The sequence below is a fragment of the Aegilops tauschii genome, chromosome 2 (genome assembly GCF_002575655.3).
Source record: "Aegilops tauschii subsp. strangulata cultivar AL8/78 chromosome 2, Aet v6.0, whole genome shotgun sequence".
Lineage (NCBI taxonomy): Eukaryota > Viridiplantae > Streptophyta > Magnoliopsida > Poales > Poaceae > Aegilops > Aegilops tauschii.
The window spans coordinates 27718198-27739803 of NC_053036.3; the positions used below are offsets into that span (position 1 = coordinate 27718198).

A 21606-nucleotide genomic window follows, 5' to 3' on the forward strand; every position below is an offset into this window, starting at 1 on the left:
ACTAATTTAGGGTGGAGGTAATGCAGAAAAATACACTGAAAAACACAAACAAGAAATAAGAAATGCATACTCGTCTTCAAAGTCTTTCCACTCCATCTTCTCATCAAAGCCTGTGATTTACCAAAGAAGCAAAGTTCGAAAATTGCTTTTGGAGCATGAACACTAGGTAGCACGCTATCCCCACCGCTACCCCAACCGGGGCAGTGCCTCGGTCTGTTTTCCTAGCTAACATATCCAAACTAGGTATTCGGAACTGTCGTAAATAAGGTTCATCTATGTTTATGTTTTATTATTTCTTCTTATGTTTAAGTCCATGGCTCTAGCTGTCTAATATTATGATTTAATCTTGGTTTGCACTGCCCATGCATGCGGAAATTGTAACTTGAAAACATCGGATGACGTAGAGCGTCGACCTAGATGTAGGAAAATCTCGGGTGACTTAGATTTCGCAGTATATTTGAGTCGTTGCACGAGGCCCATGTGTACTTCATTTTGTATCCTATGGTCCGGCAAATTTGATATGATCAACAGTGAAAACATGGAGGAAGATTATATCTCCCTATGGAAGAAGAAACCATGATTTACGCCTGGTCGAGTGGTGGTCATCAAACATATAACAGTTATTCTTATTGCGTTGATGAGCGGCGAACCCCAAAAAAACTTAGCCACAAGGCAGCTAGGGGTGTGATTTCGGCGATTTCTCTTAGCTCTCTGGTGGTATATTAATTTGGCTGGAAGGCAAGAAAAAGTTATAACAAAGGTTTGATTAATCTTCTAGGTACTCCAAGTTGTTAGGTTTGGGTGCTCTCAGCGATGACATCTCAATGTTGGAGGTTGGGGGTCATATGGCATTAAAGTCACATGTCTTTATTCACGTCGTGTTGTGATCATCGCAGTCGACGTGGACAACAGCAAGGAGTCTTTAACGTTTTGGTCCTGCAAAATAACCACTCACTAAACCGACATATTGTTGTTTGACGCTTCTGTGCTTTGCACGGTGGTGGTGGCGACGATGGATTTAAGTGTGATTTGTTTGGTAATTATCTTGTTTCGTGTTCCTGGTCATCTTCCTCGATTTTAAGGCGACTAAGCAGTGCTTCAACAACTTCCTTAAAATCCCCTGAAAAAATAACTTCCTTAAAATGTCTTCTTCATAGTGCATTCATTGACCTCACATTGTCAGCTCTTTGGACGGATGGTTCATATGGCTTCTCAAAATGTTCAAGGTAACTTGTCTGATTTTGTACTTGTGCAATTCTTCATTGGATCAATGGTGGAACGTTGAGAAGCAAAAGGTGAAGCAAAAGACGATGGCTTTGAATGATTTTGATGTAACTTTTAGTTTTATCTTCGATCTTTATTGTTTGTTTGTTTTCAATTTATTTTATTTGATATATATTTTTAATTACTCAATAAAATTAGGTCTTCCACTTAGTACATTATGCCCTGGGCCATGAGGAAATTTTGTTAGCAAAATGGCTTTTTTTCTGAAAAACCAACACATGGATGTTTGAAGAGTCTGGTTCTGACCCATATTCAGTATGTTTGGATCGTACTACGACATTAACCAAGTTTCATGAGTATAGATAACCATGAAATGGTAGGTTCAATTAAACTAACTACATATCCAAAATAAAATGTTGTCTCCATTTCAACATTATTTATTTGAGATTGATAGCTAGAGTTTTTCTGTGACACTTTGTTATTATTTGATTCGGTTAGTATTGCCATAAAAATATCACACAGGAATAGTGGCTTAGTCTCACATGGATTGGCGGTTATGACAGTCAGATAAACTGCAATAATCAATAATAGAGAAGATAACAACTTGAGTAGACAAAAGCAGAACAACTTCCCAGTATGTCCTGTAATATGAATTGTCATGTCAAATATTATGGACTTATGGCTTTCCTCCAAATACCAACTGTGCAACCACCGTCTCTCACCATCTCTTCTTGCTGCCCATCCAACATAAGGAAAACCTATCCCAATCCAAAAAGTGTTGTATGCATCCGGATTTGTTGTGCAACCAGTATACCCAACACTTAGAACACATGGTGAAACCTCGCGAAATGCAGAAGAACATAACACATGGTAAAAAAGTGCGTAGATTACCTCCTATGGCTACAATATGCATGTATAATTACTATAGTTTATTTATTTGTTGTTATTATGTGTGGACAAATACTTTGCAAAAGTCATTGACAAACCAACTTCGTTGTAATTGTTTTTAAATAACTCAACTGTCCCTCAACCATGTACAAAAAGGACAAAAATCCAACACAAAATCAACAAAAAAATAAGATTTTTCTTGTATTTGTCCTTTTCATATCACATAGAAGAACATATATTGATGAATTTTTGCACAGTTATAATGCACTTCTATACATGCACGTATACACAAAAAATTGAAAAATTTCAAGCCATAAAATCAACTTTTTAGAACTTAAAAAAATAGGCATAATGTGCCCGCGGTCCAAAGTTAGTATTCGAGAGACAACATAACTACCTTGCGGACATGTACAACTGGGAGTCTAAATTGGCCATTTACTCTTCGAATGTGAGGTTTCCAGGAATGGGTGGGTCCTGGCGTATAATGATAGACATTGGCCATAAATTACGAATGGCGGGTCCAACTATCGTTGCTAGATAAACATCCAAAATAGATCTCTGAACAAATAAATAAAGAGCTTTGTTTTGGTACACCCTCCCCTAGAAAAGTTTACATATTTTGATGCAGATTAAAGGTGGAGATTAAAAATTACCCCGTCCATAAAAAAGATAAGATTTTTACGGTATTTTGTTTCATCCATTGGGAGAATAGGGATTGGAAATAGTTAATCATGAACGCACGAGAAAACTCTTTTTAAGTAACTTTAAAATTCATGTAAACTTTTTGCTTTCATAAAAGAAAACTTTCCATGGCTATAGTTATTGCTGCAACTTTTCGTAGCTAGTCTTTGAAAAGTATTAAGGAATTAAGTAGCTAGCCTTTCAGGTACGGTGGAACGTGGATGGACCAGATGAAGGAGGAGGAATATAGCTGGAATTTTGTGCCCATGGAGAGGGACGTGCATGCTAATGTGCATGGAGATGGACCATTTCCTTGCCCGTCACAGTCAGGAGACCAAGGTTTGGTCGCGCTTACACATTTGCCTAGTGGAGATGATTGATATCGCGGGGCTATAGCTGCAGTTGGGTGTGTGAGCTCTCCAATTTGAGAGAGTGTGACAGTGATGACGGATTGCGCTAAGCATTACCTTACGTAATACTTTATCGGCACAATAATGAAATAAGGCGACATATTTTTATGTCATATTTATGGGGAGGGCTACACATCTGCCGGCTGATTTTTTAAAAGATTGGTCGGGCGCTAACTGTCTGATTTGACGCATTGAGCGGCCGAGCGCTATCATCCACCATTGCAACACATGCCTTTTTGCAAAAATTTCTTGTAACAGACACATTGTTGCATAATTTTTTGCAACAGATGTCTTGTTGCAAATTATTTTTTTTGCAACAAACATCTTGTTGTAGGTCTTTTTAGAAATTATCTGCAAGAACTGTCTTGTGCAGACTTTTTTTTTGCAACCGAGAGCTTGTTGCAGGATTATATTTCAACAAAACGAAGCCGCGTCACATTACTGTAGTCGCTCGTCGCCAAGATTTGCAACAACACCGTTGTTGCTGAAATAGGTGCTTGCACTTATCTCTATGCAAACGACACATGGCACGCGACGGTGGCGGCGGATCCGTCGTGATTATCAGTCAGCTGAGGGTAATCATTTCCCTATATTTATTTAGTATTATTGTTGTTGATATTATTTCAATAATCCTGATCAGACATTATGAACTTTGATTTATTTATTTTTTGAAACGAATGTGGTAGGGAAATCTTCTACAATGATTTTTTTTGTTTTGGAAAGAATAATAACTCAAATTCTATCAATCAGGACTTGAACCTGGGTGGCTGGGCCATACATCCACTCCCCTAACCAACTGAGCTTGGCTCACTTTTTAATATACTCCCTCCATTTGCTTATACAAAGCCACTATAAAATATATATTTTGCATCTATACAAGGCCACCGACAATAATTGAGGCAAAATTAATAATATTTTCTCGCACTAGCAACATGTTTAATACTTGCATGCATGCAGTCATAATGACCGCCATCTATTTCCTCCACTCTGTATTAATGATCACAGTAAACGAAAAGAAAAGCTGATTTGCAAAGCATACATTAAATTTTACATTGGTATCTATAATCTGAGTTTGTGGCCTTGTATACAAAACTGGAGGAAGTATGATCTTTAGAAAAATAATACACACTATATTATGAAATGAATGAAGTATTAATTAAAATACTTTGCTCTAAGTGACGGTGTCGCCGCGGATATAGCATATGAGATGTGCTAGTGGCGTAACTTGTATAGTCTCAACGCTACAAATTAATTTTCCCTTTGTGGCGATTAGCCATGAAGCCACTCCTACCTTCAAATCCAGTCGTGTTGAGGGTCGGCGCCACTACTGCGAGCATATCCGCATCCCGCTCCAGCGTCACTGGCGGCATTTACTGACCACCGCTAGTAATCTTTTTTGCATCACTGCATGCCTGCCATCTGTGAGCAACTACATGTCCACCAGACGTGTGCAATTGTAGTTCGGTCTTGCACAACTATGTTTACATTTTTTATCTTTTATCTTTAATTAAAAGTAAACAATTATATTCATGGATTAACATGAATTAAGGAAAAAATACAAAAAACATTGAGAAAAAACTAATATTAAAAAGAAATAATATGTCGATAGTCTAATTCGACTTAGATCGAACCTCACAAAAAAATTCCATGTGCATCCTTTTGCTTTTGAAGCGCAAAGAAATTGCTCACTAGGGTGGAGACAACCTAGAGCGGACTTGTGAAGCATGGGGGCATTGGAGCACACTTTTTAAACATCTCAAAAATTGTGCTTAAAAGTTTAAAAGAAAGTTGAGCTGTTTTACATGAATATGTATGCATGTGGTCAAAGTACCTGTTAATTCCCGTACAATAATATGTTACATTATACATTGTACAAAAAAGACAAAAATCCTGCCGAAAATCAACAAAAATAACAAGCTCATTTTTTTTGTGTATGTGTCTTGTTTATAAATCTCACATACAAGCACCTATGTTGATAAATTTTTGCACAGTTATACAACACCTCTACATATGGATGTACACCAAATTTTGAAAAAAAAAATCAAGCCATAAATATCAACGTTTTTTAACTTAAAAAACGGGCATAATTCGCTCATGCTCCAAAGTGAGTATTCAAGAGGAACTGGAAAATATGTGGATGAACTTGGGTACGTATGAACCCACTTCGAAAAACACATTTCTAAAGTCAAAAAGTTCTGAAAAAAGTTGCACGCATACATCTCCATGTTCTATGTGGGCAAAGAAAGTATTGCGGAAAAACAACTTTTTTTGGCCTGTACAAAAATACAAAAAATATATGTCATGGAACGCTATTTAGAAGTACAAAATTTTGACCCTTTTGCGAAGACAAAATAGAAACACATTTTTCCGCAGAACTTTGTGCCACACAAATATCTTGCGAACATGTACACGTGAAATTTTGTTTTGATTATTTTTACATTTTAAAACATGCTTCTAATGCATTTTTAAAAAAACGGGTTCATATGTACCCAGGTTCAGGACGCGCCTTCTCAGAGACAACCTCAGAGCATCTACAACCAGAACCCCCATAACCGTCCCAAACACCCGTGCGGACTGCCCGGTCAGTGCTCGAACTAGTTTTGGCCACAAAACCAGGCTCCCCATAGCCGGCACAAACACCTGGACGGGCCAACACTCCCCATATCCAGCCCATATCTAGGGCGGATATGGGGAGGCCCGAATGCGCCCGGGCAAACCCACCACATCATAGACAGATAGGGCCCACTCGGGGATACGAAGAGACCGTTGGTCCGACGGGTACCTCCTCCGATCCACGCCGCGTGGAGCCGCTTCGACATGCTGCCCGAGTGAGTAGGCCTGCTATTTAAGCCGGGTAGCGGCAGCCGAAACCCTATCCGCCGCCGCCACTTCCAATCCGCCCACCGCACCTTCCAGAGGCGTCGGATCACCGCCTACGCTACACTCACTCGGGAGCACCGTCTGCAGCTACTACTGGAGGAGATCCAGGCGACACGAGCTCCTCTCTTTGATGCATGCCTTCCTCCGGATTCGCCGGAGCCGGAGGAGGAGAAGGAGCAGGCGGGGGAGGAGTAGGTGGAGCAGCCGCTGAAAGCGGATCCCATGGAGGAGGGGAGATGGAGGAGGAGGAGGTAGAGGTGAAGCCAGCTACGGCTTCGTCATGGCGAACACGGAGGCGGCGTACGAGGCCTCTCAAGCGATGGAGATGGCGGGGCAGACCGCCATCCTCGACCTCGAGTCCATCCTGGATGACGCCTACATCGAGGTCAACCGGTGATTCATCCGGCAAGAACAGGCGGCGACAAAGGTGTTGTTCGCCGAACTGGACGGGAAGGCGGAGAGGGGGGGAGGGGAGGAGCTGGAGCCTCCACAGGCACAAGAGCTATCGCACTTGCCCGTCTACCCTGCGTCGTGCACGGAGATCGTCAACATCTCTGATGATGAGTAGTTTTAGCTATGTATGCAGTATGTAGGCTGTTATCTGCATGGCTAGAATGTATTTGAGTTATGAAGTTTGAGGTTCACAGTTGTGACGGACGTTTGTTGTGTGCTGCCTGGTCATTGTCCGTGGCCGTGCCCGGGCGCGTCCGCGGGTTTTTGGGGGGCGGATTTTGATGTTTGCGGTTGTAGATGCTCTCACTACCTTGTGGAACATGTACAACGGGGTGTCTATTGGTCATTTTACTCTTCAAATGTTAGGTTTCCAGACATGGGTGGGTCCTAAATATATTGATAGACATCCATACATTTAGAATGGCGGGACCAACTATAGTTGCTAGATAAACATCAAATATAGATCTCTGATAAATAAATAAAGAGTTTTGTTTCAGCACACCCTTCTTTAGAAAGGTTTGCTGATTTAGATGCAAATTAAAGGTGGAGATTATAATTACCCCTCCAATCAAAATGATTAGATTTTTATCACCTCTTGTTTAATCCATTGGGAGAATAGGGATCACAATTAGTTTATTGTGAATGTACCTGAAAACTCTTTTTAAGTAACTTCAAGATTTGTGTAGATTTTCTGTTTTCTAACAATTGATAAAGTCACCACAGATGGCTTCGTGGTCGACGGAAACGTCTCCTCCCACTAAACGCACATCGTCCAAAGGTCTGAAATAAATGCAGAAAAATGCGAGCACCAACATAAGTTTAGAACTTGATCTCTGGTGGGTTGGTTTGCCCATGGCTATAGTTATTGCTGCAACTTTTCGTAGCTAGTCTTTGAAAAGTATTAAGGAATTAACTAGGTAACCTTTCAGGTACGGTGCAACGTGGATGGACCAGATGAATAAGCAGGAATATAGCTGGAATTCTGCGTCCATGGAGAGGGACGTGCATCCTAATGTGCATGGAGATGGACCATTTCCTTGCGCGTCCGGAGACCAAGGTTTGGGCGCGCTTACACATTGCAAAGTTGAGACGATGGATACTGGGAGGCGAGCTGTCGTTGGGTGTGTGAGCTCCCCAATTTGAGAGTACGAGAGTGACGACGGATTGCACTGAGCATTGCCTTACGATAATACCTTATATGTTCAATGATAATATACTGGGACGTATTTTTTATTATATTTATTTAGAGTTATTGTTTGATCAAACTTTATAAACTTTGACTTCTTCGGAAAGGAATGCGGCAGGGGAAATCCGTACAATAGGATTGTACTGGAAAGAATAAGAAATAAGACCCAAATCCTCATCCGTGAGGACTTGAACCTGATTGACTGGGCCGTACATCCACTCCCCTAATCAAGTGAGCTAGTCTCAGTTTTTAGTGTTTGATTTAGAAAATAATACACACTATATAATGAAACGAATGGAATATTAACCAAATGACTTTGCTCTATGCTATACAAAGAACCTGGCATGTGTGACACGTGTTGCTACGATGTTCGCTGTGTGCATCGCCAATGCAGAAACCAGACATTCGCTTAATGCAATTATATCATTTCGATATATCAATTAAATAAAAATGTCCTTATTGAGAGAGAAAATGCGGGCCTTTTTCACTGTTCTGACCTTATGAGGAAACTTTAGCACAAAATGAACTCCACACAAAACAATTTCACGATCTGACCCTTTTCAGAAACGCCAAAGGCAGTGGCGTTGCTGCACTATGAAAACGCCGAACTAGCTAGCATTGCAGGCCTGGTCGAGATGCTACGTGGCAGGGCTGAAACGCCAAAGTTTGTTGCGTTGCTGGAAACGCCAAGGGGGTGGGCGTTGCTGCCCAAGCATGCAACGCCAAGGATGGTTGGCGTTCACCTAGCTTTTCATATTTTTCATTTATTTATAAAGTGAAGCAACGCTAGCTAGTTCGGCGTTTTCAAATAGAGAAGAAACGCCACGTCTTGTGGCGCTATTAAAAGGGTCAGATTGTGAAATAGTTTTGTGTGGAGTTCATTTTGTGCTAAAGTTTTCTGAAAGGGTCAAAGTAGTGAAAAGAGCCGAAAATGTGTTGATGCGCTCTAAGCTATCCAATAATGCACATGTGTGGCCCAGGTAGCAATACCACCGGAGCTGGACCTGCAAACGCCTGTGGCACTGTGGCAGAGCTATAAATAGTCGTTCTAATGTGAAATGTATCTTGGCATCTCTGCAGCATCTGCTTTGAGTCAAGTTCCTTCTGCCCTGGCCTTGCGTCAACAGGTACGTACGTTGTTTTACTTTTTTTAAGAAAAGGTGCGTATGTTGTCCATGTATGATTTATCGTTTCTAGTCGTTTATTATGTACTCTTTCTTTGATATTTTCTGTAATGTAATTGATCTATATTACCACGCAAAGGTATACTTGATGCTTCAACCTTCTTATTATCTCTATTATTATTTATTCATATTTTGAAGAATTTCAATCTTTAGCCGAGTTAGCCAGACATGCTTTTTTGAGGATATGGGCACACGATGAAGAGAATAAATCATACTTTGTCACGGATTTTGTTAGCCAGACCAGCTATGTCAGCAATTTTATTTTTTATTTGGGAAATACGGATTGTGCTTTTGTACTAGATTTATGAGTATTGCTAGTCGGTCCCCTCCACCCCCTAATGATGATGTTGTTACATTAATGTGTTCTAATGTTTGGAAGGTTGGTACAAATGTGTTTCTGGCACACAAAATGTGTTGTGCATGTTAAAAGTCTACTCATAGTGAGGAGTAACTTTGAACATATGCATGTTACTAGTCGAAGTTACTCTCCACTGTGAGTAGTCTGTTATGGCATCAATTGTTGATGTGTGGTCCTGTTTATTTTCCCAAAGGATATGCTTTGATGGTGTCCTGATTTGGTGCAATGTCTTTGTAGATTTCAAAGCACTCAATGCCTCGTAAAGTTGTTAAACTCCATCGTCTTGAAGACCTCTTCTGTGAGACAAGTACTGATAAAAGTATGAAGCTACAAGTTTTGCAAGACATAACAGAGAATTTCTCGGTGGATACGGTGATTGGTAGTGGTGGATTCGCAGTGGTTCACAAGGTAAGTCGGGCTACTTGTTTATTTTTCAGTTTGTAGAAGCTTTTCAGTTTGTAGATTACACACCTATAACTGAAGAAACATATAGGGAAAGCTTGAAGATGGTTGTGTAGCTGTGAAGAAGTTCCACGAAGTACTAGAGTACAAATCATTTGAGCGTGAGGTTGACTGTCTGATAAGGATTAAGCACCAAAATATAGTACGATGTATCGGTTATTATGCTGGAGAACAAAAAAAGATGGTGATGATGGACGGCAAGAATCTTTTGGTAGGAGTTCGACACCAACTGATTTGTTTCGAGTATCTTCACAATGGAAGCCTTCGCAGGAATCTTGATGGTATGACAGGTGCCCGGCCTATTTTTATGTGTAAATTTCTCCAAATTATATCCCCCCCCCCCTCCAATTTATCAAAAAAAATGCACATACAAGGCATTGGCAACATCACACTTTTTTAAACATAATACTCCCTACTTTCTAGTTTGTTGGGCCTATCTCAGCTTTTGAAATGTTTCGGTTTGTTATTACTCCCACTTCTATTCCTCTTCATAACATGTAGATTTTTAGGCGCATTAAATTGCTACATCAAAAGATTAAAAGGAAATTGACGCATGCAACCTTCACTGCTCATTTAGCCTAGGCATGCATATGTGTACTTGTTTTCCTCAAAAAGAATCACGTTTGCATCAACCTAGGCACAAGATGTAGTCATCTATCACATCGCTTCCCCACTAATCAAAACCACTGCGAATCCACCACTACCAATCACCGTATCCACCGAGAAATTCTCTGTTATGTCTTGCAAAACTTGTAGCTCCATACTTTTATCAGTACTTGTCTCACAGAAGAGGTCTTCAAGACGATGGAGTTTAACAACTTTACGAGGCATTAGTGGTTTTGGTAGTGGTGATACGGTGATTTTGATTAGTGTGCTTGCTTTCCTCAAAAGAATCACGGTTGCATCAACCTAGGCACAAGATGTAGTCATCTATCACATCGCTTCCCCACTAGGGACCTTCTGAACTGAATATTTAAGAGAATCGATTCAAGAATTAAACTAACGAAAGCCTCTTTTCGTTGTACAATGTTATAGAGGGTTGGATACTGTATGGTCAGGGGCGTGTCCCCTAGCCATGTATCTTCCCAGAACCTAGTTGAATTGCTGTTCCAAAAGATGAATCATTCGGTTGCGCCATTACTACTGTGAGGGTCTTAGAGTGTAGATACTTGTTATGAAATAATTGTATTCATAGACCCTTGTCCTCAATAGAAAGTCTATACAACCATTTACTGAGTAGGCATATGTTCTTTTCCTCAAGGTTTCTATCCTTAAGCACCCTTGTTCCATCGGCCTATAGATTATATCCCACTTTGGCAACCTATATTTTGATTAAGGGAGTGTTTGGAGTCCCTCCGCTCCAGACTCCGCTCGCGGAGCTGACGGAGCTACAGGCTAAATAAATGGAGCTGGAAAATAGGTGCTCCGCAGATCCCTGTAATTTTGTGGAGCCTGTGGATAGCCGAAAAGGCCCCAAGTCTCATCGCTCTGCCAGGAGAAATGTGGTCCATAAAAGTCTAATATTTTTCGTACACCCATATGTACCTCAAAGAAAGTCAATAGGAACATTGGCATACTTGTAAGCATGGAATTTATCAGGATTAGCTGACCCCATAATGCATAAGCTTGCCTGTCCAACAGCTAAGCTTTTTCTCAAATCAATCCTCTATGCAATTGCATTCTTTGTTGTTAAGTTTTCGGAGATGAATTGGTATTCCCTGATATTTAAATGGTAGAGAACCCAACCCACACCCAAACAATTGTCTATAGTTTTCCTGCTCTTCCTTGGCGCGTTCAAAACAGAACAGTTCACTCTTGCTGGAATTAATTTTCAAACCAGACAGTTGTTCGAAGAGACAGAAAACAAGTTTCATATTCCTAACCTTGCCAAATCATGTTCCATTAAAATAATAGTGTCATCAGCGTACTGAAAAATGGAAACCCCACCATCCACATGATGAGGGATAAGCCCACTTTCCTCACTGTCCTCTTTGGCTCGATCAATTAGGACCGCCAACATATCGGCCATGATATTAAACAAGATTGAAGACATTGGATCCCCCTGCCTCAGTGCCTTGTGTGTCGGGAAATAACGACTTATGATGTCATTAACCTTTATCTCAATGTTTTTTTTGTACAGAGGATTCTACCTGTTTCCTTCAGGCCACATCAAAACCCTTCATAAGCAAGGCCTACTGCAAAAATGGCCATTTAACCTTATTGTATGATGTTTCAAAGTCCACTTTGAAGACAACTCCATCTAGTTTCTTTGAGTGAATTTCGCACAAGGTTTTGTGAAGAATGACAACACCCTCCAGGATATTTCGTTCCGGCATGAACTCCGTCTGAGTTGGCTGCACCACAGTATGCGCAATCGAACATCGTAAGAAGGACCCAAACATACAAACTAAATTTGCAATGTAGTCCTTGAGTAATGGGCTTCTGTGGCAAACCAAATCCGCTGTGGCCAACGAACCACTTCGGCCGAATTGATGGTTGTTGCCACTCCTCGACCTCGAAGACTACCTGGAACAAGAGGGCGTTGATGTCAAAATCATAGTCACAACTGCCTTTCTACTCCGTATATATTGGCATTGTGGCCCGTAGGAGAACGGGGCCAGTACATGAGGTGGCCTATTACAAGCTCTAGGGCGGATTCAGTAAAATTATGCCTACGCAAATGCTTTGCTTTGTTGAACATGGAGCCTAGTACCCCAGAATCATAAAAAATAAGCCCCTTCCTAAATTTGATAAGGCTTCTAAACTAGTTATCCTATAACTAGCTCAGAAGCCCCAATGAACGAGTGACGATTTATGAGAGAAGCTCGGGAGGAGCCAGCTTATTTTTTAGGCCGCGAAAAGAACTCGTGCCCCAATGAATCAGTCACATACCCACGCAGATGACGCAGCTTATGCACATCGTCCTACGACATTAGGGTTCTCAAACAAAAAACAAAAAAATCCTACAACATTGGGGCTTCTCCCACACCCGCCTTTGCCTTCACACGATAGTCGCCGTCTGCCACCTCCACACAATAGTCGTCCACCACAGTTGCCATATTGATCCATGCATGACGAATTGCTCTGGAACGCCGAAGAGATGACATGTGCATCATCTCTTCTCCGACCATGGCTGCCGCCTACAACCATGAATTCATTATCATTCGTCGATTCCCTGGCTCCCCGGCATCTTAACCAAGCTCATCGTGATCACGCAATTGTTTCCCCTCCTCTCTCGCCTCCTCGTGTCTCGTAGCCTACCGCCTTGCGCCAACCTAGGCTGCTGCTGTTCGCCATCACCATGGCCGGGTCCGCTTGGTCTCACCTAGGCTTCTCCACGATTGGTCTGGTCCTCGAAAACTTGACCGCGATGCTCTTCGGTCTGGTCCGGTCCGGTCGAACCCCCGACGGCCGGTCCAAACAGGCGCTAGATCAGGGACCGGACCATGTCCGCCCAGAGTGGTGCCGCCACAACACAGTCCAGTATTCATACACCTGGAGAATAGAACTAATCTAATGAGTTCTCTCATGCTTTTCTTCCAATAGATCGGTTAGCATTGAGCTAGGCATGTAGGGCCGACCAAAATAAGGCTAGACATGTATAGCCACTACATGGGTACAAGTCGTAATTAACGACACACTAATTTCCCAGGGGATTGGTTCTTTTGCCCCACTTTACATGGGGTTTTATGATTTGCCCTAGACTTGTCTAAATGGTAAGTGGCCCCGGCCCCACCCGTCATTCTCGAGGTGGGGGGGGGGCAAAAAGATCCCATTTCTTCTGATTTCCCCTTTTATCGATGTGTGGGTCGATGAAAAATAGATGATACACCGTGCATTACTGCGAAAATTAGTTGCAACATATTATTTTGATGAGATTTGGTTGTCTAGATTTGTATATTAGAGTGAAGACTAAAATAGATCTGATGAAATAGAATATAAGTAGTATAATCTGATGCATATTAAAGAAATAAAAGTGCTAGGTCGATGAAGTGGGATGTGTGCATGTTGAGAGCAATAGTAGAAGTATCATTTCTCGTGCATGTTGAGTGAAATAACAGTAGTGGGGTAGATACAGCGGGATGTGTGGTGAGGTCACGTGCATGCATGTTGAGATAATAGAAAGTAGTGGGGATCAACTATTTATGTATATATGAAATACAAATAACTGAAATTCTACAGTGTGAAATGAAACTTTAAAAGCTTGTAATTTTGAGAAAGACTTTGACCCAACTTAATGGACTTGGTTATAATTTTCTGAACATTATTAATTTTGTTTAATTGATAGACGACTATCATTGTTGGAGTCAGTGGAACATGTGTTATGATACTATCCGAGGAATTTGTCTCGGTCTGCACCATCTTCATGAGCACAGGATACTTCATGGAGATATCAAACCAGATAATATACTGCTTGGTGATGACATGACTCCAAAAATTGCGGATTTTGGTTTGTCAAGGCTGTTGAGCAAGGAAAAAGCCGAATTTCTCATTGAAAAAAAATATGGAACACAGTAAGCTAAGTCTCCATTGAAATTTCATTGTTTAGTCAGAGAAATCATTCATCCATGTATCTGATTGTATCAATTTTCATGGCAGGGGATACACCGCACCAGAGTACACAAACAATGGGGAATTTACTATCAAATCAGACATATATAGTTTGGGTGTTTTAATAGAAAACATACTAAATAATGGACAACACACGATATCCATGGATGATACAGTAAGAAGATCCCCCCCCCCCCCCCCCCCCCCCCGCGTCTTTGTAGATAGTGAGACTATAAGATGAAGCAAGAGCATCGTCAGCAAAACCCCTAAACTTTGAAACGCACGCAAGGAAAACCCCTAATTATTAGACCCCATGTTTTTTTTAGAACGAAGGCTCAGGACGAGCCCGGCTTTGAATAAAAAAGCCATCAACCGGCCAGGATTACAACAAGCACCAAGTACAGAGACGACACAGAAAACAGCTAAAAGGGACAAGAGTGCTGTGCTAACAGCTAATAGGCCTTCCTACCATCCACAAGCAAAGATGCAGCATCTAAAGAACAAGACCAGCTTGGAGACGTTGAAGCCCTCCACCGAGTGAGATCCACCCCACCGAGACACCATCTGACCTTGAGGAGACCCAGCTAGCAAGCGGGGGTGACGATGGCAGCTCCATGGGCTCCGGCCGAAGCGGCGACAACCTCCTACATCTCCGAAAGGGGCTCCCTAGCCCCTCGCCTGGCACGAGGCGCTGATCCGTCGGACGATGAGAACGCTCTCCCAAGAGCAAAGGTGTACACCCGACGCCATGGCCACACGAAATGCCATACCAGAGCACCATCAACACGCGTCGCCGAGCTCAACGAAGGGCAACATGGCACTGGGAGGGAACCAACACGCAAGGAGAAGCAAAAGCACGGTGGGGCTGCCGATGACAGAGCAACAATGGAGTGGAGCCACTGGACTGAACATGGAGACGAAGCTGCCAAACGCCCACCAGCTCCAACCATGTCGCCGCCAGACGCCCACCAACCAGATCGGACTCACCACCGCCCCAAACTCACCGAAGGCGGCACCACCATGGGGGTGACGGCGCCGCGAGCGTCGCTGCCGCCCAATCCAAAGGGATTTGGGTTTTCACCCCGGTATACGAGCAGGGGAACGAGGCAGAGGGGGAAAGGGATAACCTTGACGGCGCCTACAAGTAGGAGACGGCGCCCTCAGGCGTCGCCGTCGTCGTGGCCGGCAGAGCCAGCCATGGATTTCTCCGGGCTCCACGTCTTCCCCACCCCTAGCACAGACGCGGCGCCGGCAGCCTGGGCCAGCCGGAGACCAGATCTGACAGGGGCCGAAAGGGTTGGAGACGGAGGCGTCAGATCCGGGACGGGCGCCCCCGCGGCCACCGCGCCCCACAGCCACCACCCGCCGCCGCCTTGCCACCCGCGCGGCCAAGGAGGACGGCCAGCACTAGCGACGGCCGCTTGCTGAGGTCGCCGTCGCTCCACCACCCGAGGCCGCCGCCGCCTCGGCTCCAAAGCCCCCTGCACGAGACAGGGCGGAACAGATCCTCGCCACCACCCTTCCCGGGCGGACGCGCAGCACTCCGGCGACCCCCTCCGGTGGTGGCGAGGGAGAGGAGAGTGGGGGAGGGGAGGCTGGCGGCGGGCTAGGTTATCACCGCCCGAGTCGCCCCTGCGGGAGCGACGCGGGGGCCGGGCCAGAGAGTTACACTCGTGTGATATTTCTAGACCCCATGTTCCACTGTCCTATATTTTATTAATTTTGTCTAACTAACTGTATACATCGACATAAGTACGTAACATGTTTAGCTTGCTAATTATATTGGCCCACATCTGAATACCGACCACCAACATAATTACTAGCTAGCTGCCTAATCAGAAAATATTCGCTCTAAATCAACAAATATTTAACAGATGCTATGATTAGTACAAATTACACTATCATTAATTAATTGGCAAATAATAGCATACGAACACCCTAATTCTTGAACATGTTAATTCCAATTTTTTTATGGGTTGGTACATAATTATGATTAGCGCAAAGGGTGGACGTAGAGGGCACCCAAATAAGGTGCCCTTGGTGTACGGCCCCTTCTAGGATTGGGAATTTTTTGGGGGGGGGGGGGGGGGGGGGGGGGGGGGGGGATGGGGCTATGTATTTGGGCGAGTGGAGTCAAAGTTTATCTTGACGGCAAGTTTACCCCCACACTGTTTTGCTAATAAAAATGTAGCTGGGCAAGTGGAGTGGAAGGTTGGACCAGCTCGATGCATCTGAGAAGCACACACAACTGGAACAAGTGAGAGCATGCATCGACATATCAAAAAGGTGCAGACAACATGAACCAGAGAGTAGACCTGTTACACAGGATATCCTCGGTTCCCTTGGTGTTGACACTTCTTCCTTACCGGTATCGGTACAGCCGGTATATGATCATTCCAATTTCATTTCGCGAAAACATGTGACTTCTCCATTATCATAAACGTAGACGTGTGTCGTCATTGCCCTTACTTGTTGGAGGTATGGTCTCTTAGTTCAAGTTAAGTGAGAAGCTGTTTTTGTATCCCAGCAGGCATCAATCACAGGCATGGAGTCAATGGTGCAGGCCGAGCCATCATTGGAGGGAGAAACCGGCCGCACGTCCAAGATGCTTCAATCGGAATCGTTGCTGATTGCCAACAACAAGCCCCGTCACTGGAGATGGATATCCCTCCCAGATTCCAGGTTTGCTCACCAAACATTCAAACCAGAGAAATGCTCTCAACGACCGTATTCAGATCAACAGTTTCCAGTTCCCGGGCTTGATTTTGTTTTGTTCCGTGACAAGGTTTGCCAAGTATGCGGAGCTCCTGAGTGTGTACTTCCTCGCGATCAGCGGAGAGGTCTCACCAGCAGACCTTTGCGCCGGTGCAAGCTACACCGTTTACCTAGTGTACAAGCTGGCGAGCAGCTCCTGTGGCTTGAGAGGTTTCGTGCAGACGTCGTCGCTTAGGCTCCACGGGGAGCATACCGTCGCCACCAGCAAGGTTAGCCTCGGCCAGGAAGCGTGCGCATCGGACAGCGATGTTACCTACCCTGTCCCGAGGAGCGATGGCTGGTTGGAGCTTAAGCTGGCGGAGTTCACAAATGATGACGAGATGCGACAAGAGAAGGGGGTGATCGTGGATCTCCGTGAGGAGAACGTCGCCGTGGAGAAGAGAGGACTCATCGTGGAGGGCATGGAGTTCAGGAGCAATTAGCTGTGCTCATGTCATTTGTGGCCATGCTATTCAGGGATTTGATATGTAATAAGCCCAGCTTGGCAAACATACATTCATGTTAGTCTCAAATCACGTAAATTTCTTACTGTTAAACCAAAAGCATTATGTTCTACTTGTATTTTCTTATATTTAGATTTTTTTTTCTTGTAAGCACATGAACACTTGTTCAGATGAACTTGAACAATTTTTTCAATACACAAACATCATTTTGTTTTAAGTTCTACCAACCATTTCTGTCACATATAAGAACAAATTCCAAATAAAGACATGATTCTTGTAATATCCACATGGTTTTTTTTTCTTATTTTTGATATAGCTTACAATTCATGCCGAATAGTACATGAATAACTTTTTGCGACACATGAATGAATCTTTTGAAATATAATAATATATATTTTTAAATACACATACATTTTAAGAAATACAAAATTATATATTTTAAGCACACATGGCCAATTTTTTTCAATTTTATTATTTAAAATTGGAAATATTTTAAAAAAATTATCATAAAACTTGTTCCTGCTCGATGGGTCATTCTAAATGGCCGCTGCAGCCGAGCCAGTTTTGTTGCTTGCGCTAGAAGCGAGGCAAAAAGGGTGAAATGGACTGAAAGTGAGGTACACAATCGAAGCCGCTTCCTATTTGGCACTTTAGGGTGCCGGTTACTGCCCCTACTCCCCCTTGTCATTGGGCTGGGACCATTTGCTTCTTCCTCTTTCTTCTTCTCTTCTCTAATCCAACCGCACCCAGCAAGCCAACACCTATTTGCCGCCTTATGTACCATTTAAAGGCAATTCAGTACATGGCACACACCCCTTCCCCTTATTTACGTTCTAACTAGCAAAACCGTCCGTGCGTTGCGATGGGAGAAAAAAAAAATCATATTTTTCAATAATCTTGACCACATTTTGCTGCATCACCAAGATACATTATCACTCTCATTTTCTGAAATCATGAACAATTTTTAAAATCATGAACTTTTTTTAAACTTGTGAACATATCTGAAATCATGAACATTTTTACAGATTTTCAAACATTTTTTAAGATCATGAACACTTTTTAGCGAGGAGTGCGCGCGTTGAGGAGAGAGTTGACTTTGTGCGAAGGGATAAGACAAATCTGATGGCCACCAGCACTTACATCTGACTGTTCGAAAGCGACGGGCCAAACCCCTGGTCCGTCGGCCGATGTGTAGTAGTGGCCTTACTTTTTAGCGGTCGCAATGAAGGTACCTAAGCATGCCACCTCCACCAGCTCGCGTCGGTGGGCCCTAAAAGTCATACACACATCGCCATCAACCTCTGTCCCATGACCGTCTCCGGATCACCAAGGTTAGGTTTGCCCACACCTCTTTTTATTTAGGTCATGTTGCATAATTCTCATAAATGAGATAATTCGAGGTACAATATTAGTATGTTTATAATTATTTTCTTTGTTTACCTTATTATTATTTATTACCAAATACATTTGATAATATAGTTCAACAAACTTATCTTCATGCCTGGCACATCAATCATTCCATCAAATTATATTTTGTGCAAACTTGAGCGTTCAGGACCTCTAAAAGATTTGTTTTGCCTTTGTGTGATAACCTTTAGGCTACACTAGTCAAAGTGATGTTGCTACAAGGACCATGGTGCAATGTATGGTTGGCAACAACTAACAAGACACCGACAATACTTTGTAATATGGTGCAATTAACAAAGCGGTGGTCTCTGGTTACATGATCCCAAACTCCAAACCTACAGGTTGTAGTGTTGACGATTGAGGACTAGGGCGAAGCCATGGCGGCAGTGGAGGAAGCGGTCATAATAGTCGAGTGGCAAGAGGAAGCACACAACGAGTCTAGGTTGGTGCGAAAAAGGCAGACTCATGTCAACATTGTCTGTGGCGGGCACGGAAAAGGCAAAGGAGGCGCAGAAGAGGGAGAGCATGTGCGGAGGAAGGCAGAGGAGGGTCTCCCCAGGAGGTCATCATATAGCAGAGGCACCATGGAGGACTTTTGTGTATGATTCAGGGTTCTAGTTGACTCCTCTCATTTCATTCGGCTAATAAGATATCTTGGGCCAGGTCTAGATGGGCCAAGCCCATATACCACACTAGCACATGATCCTTGTGGACCATTCCTTTTTTTTTGGTAAAATGGCAACAAAAGCATGAGTCAGCCCAGCCCAAGGCGCAATGCCAAAAGACATAGCATCCGAAAATTGCGAGATCGTCAGGCTAAGCCAACACCGATCCGCAAGACCCACACTACACACGCACCGCATATGGTTACAACTTACAAATACAATAATGTTGCTGTTTGTTCTATTTTCTATTGTAAACAACTGCGCGAGGCTAAGACACATCCCACACAATCATGAGGTCAGTAGACCATGTTCACTACCACTGGATTCCCCAAATACAGAGCCGCCATACAAGTGCAGGTGCAGCGCAGAGGAAAATTACAAGATGCTGAGGAGGATGCGGGGTGTTGATGTAGGGCATGAAGAAGGGGTGGCTCATATCTGTCTCATCAGAGAAGACGCTGAGGAGGGGGTAGGTTGTCATGGCAACCGCGGAAGAGGCGGCGCCTGACGAGGCCCTGCCAACACTTGCAAACAAGGGAGGAACAGAAGAGGGAGGAGGGCTAACATGGAGGTAGATTTTATCACTAAATTTGCGCTCTACCTGCTGTTAGGAGTATTTTTTTGGACAGGAATAGCATTCTCAAACGGAAGATGTGAAGAAATAAAGTCTACGGGATTAGTATCCCAAACGGAAGTCAAGAAGGCAGGCCTTGCGAAGCAGTCAACCACCTGGTTTGCATTGCGATTACAAAATCACTCGGCGTGGCATCCATTCCAAAATGGTTCGTGGCACCATTCGGTGCTTCCATGAGATATCAAGCAATCAGATTTCCACTACATCCTAGGTGCAGCCAAACTTTTTGTTGACACTATTAGCTGCTTCCAGGTAGAGCTAAAGAACATAGAATCAATCTAGGCAGCACCAGCCGCAGAATGCAGAATCCATTACATAGTCCAGGGGACACCTAAAAAGTGGCAAACGATATTAAACCAAAACGGACACAGGGGCACAGGGCAGCACAACACCACTTCCCCAGCTCCACCATCTTGGCTACGATCAAGTCAAGATCAACCTCCAGCAGCTTCCTCCCCCCAAAGAGCCGCTGGTGCTGCAAGAAAAAAAAAGGAGCATTTCATGCATGGCATCCTGCTCACCGGGTTGTTGCACAAGTTTAACTTCAAAACTCAGGTCGCCAAAACAGAGCCCAAGCCACCAAGGATGAACAGAGCAAACCACACAAATGGGCAGCTAAGAAAATAGGTGGCCGACAGTTTCAATGTGCTCAGAGAAGGGGCAATGCCAATTGCCCGTACCATACTCTATCCGGAATGACTTGCAAGGTGAATTATCCTGCTTTTTAAAGGGAAATATGATGCCCGTGTAAGTCAGAGCTCTATACATCGACTTGCGGTGTAGATTTTGTTAGCAGTGAGCTCCCACACAGCAGTCATCCTGATTAGGCGAGGGTGATATTAGAGTAATATTACACAGTTAGTACAAGAAGTTGTCGCGGATACACAAGTTAGTAATGTTGCATAAGTGATGCACAACCAGTGGTCCAAATCAGCCTGGGAGGTGAGGGTGCGGTGGTACTAGAATGAACCTCCTGTGCTCAGTCATCTCATCACAATCGCACCGTGTCTCTGTCATGCTTGATGTTGCTCATGACGTACTTCGCGTTGACGGCATACCCGCCCTACCCTGTTGTGCTCCCAGCCTCCCACACAAACTGCTCGAGGAGCTTCCGCGTGCTGCTTGACTGCTATAACCTCTTCCTTATAACCCACAACGGCCTCGCACACGTCCTCAACCGGTAACACTACCAGCTCCTAGTTTGGGATCCTGTAAACAGTTGCTGGACCGACAACCGAGTTCATTGCACCATGGTACAAAGTACGATCAGCTTCTTCTTACCAACATTACATTACACCACAGATCTTGTAGGAACATCGCAACTGACTAATGTAGCCTAAAGATCATCAAACAAAGGCAAAGCAAAAAAATTTAAAGGGCTACTAGGCTCAAGTTTGCACAAAAT

At 43.6% G+C, this 21606-nt stretch overlaps 2 protein-coding genes across 3 annotated transcripts in view; one reads left to right on the forward strand and one right to left on the reverse strand.

Annotated features, from left to right (window-relative positions):
* The window catches only part of LOC109739077 (uncharacterized), a 91408-nt gene that overhangs the window by 31447 nt on the left and 38355 nt on the right, over window positions 1–21606 (reverse strand). The gene's annotated exons all lie outside the window — the stretch shown is intronic.
* On the forward strand, window positions 8683–20563 carry LOC141020648 (receptor-like serine/threonine-protein kinase ALE2). Of its 2 annotated transcripts, none has more exons than XM_073507759.1 (7): window positions 8683–8849; window positions 9502–9672; window positions 9758–10016; window positions 14015–14240; window positions 14326–14452; window positions 16805–16959; window positions 17063–20563. In XM_073507759.1, exons 1-7 carry the CDS (start codon window positions 8781–8783, stop codon window positions 17472–17474), a joined length of 1419 nt encoding a protein of 472 aa, XP_073363860.1. In that variant the 5' UTR covers window positions 8683–8780; the 3' UTR covers window positions 17475–20563. The 2 variants fall into 2 exon arrangements, with proteins under 2 accessions (XP_073363860.1, XP_073363861.1); XM_073507760.1 differs by having other exon boundaries at window positions 8705–8849; window positions 9758–10007.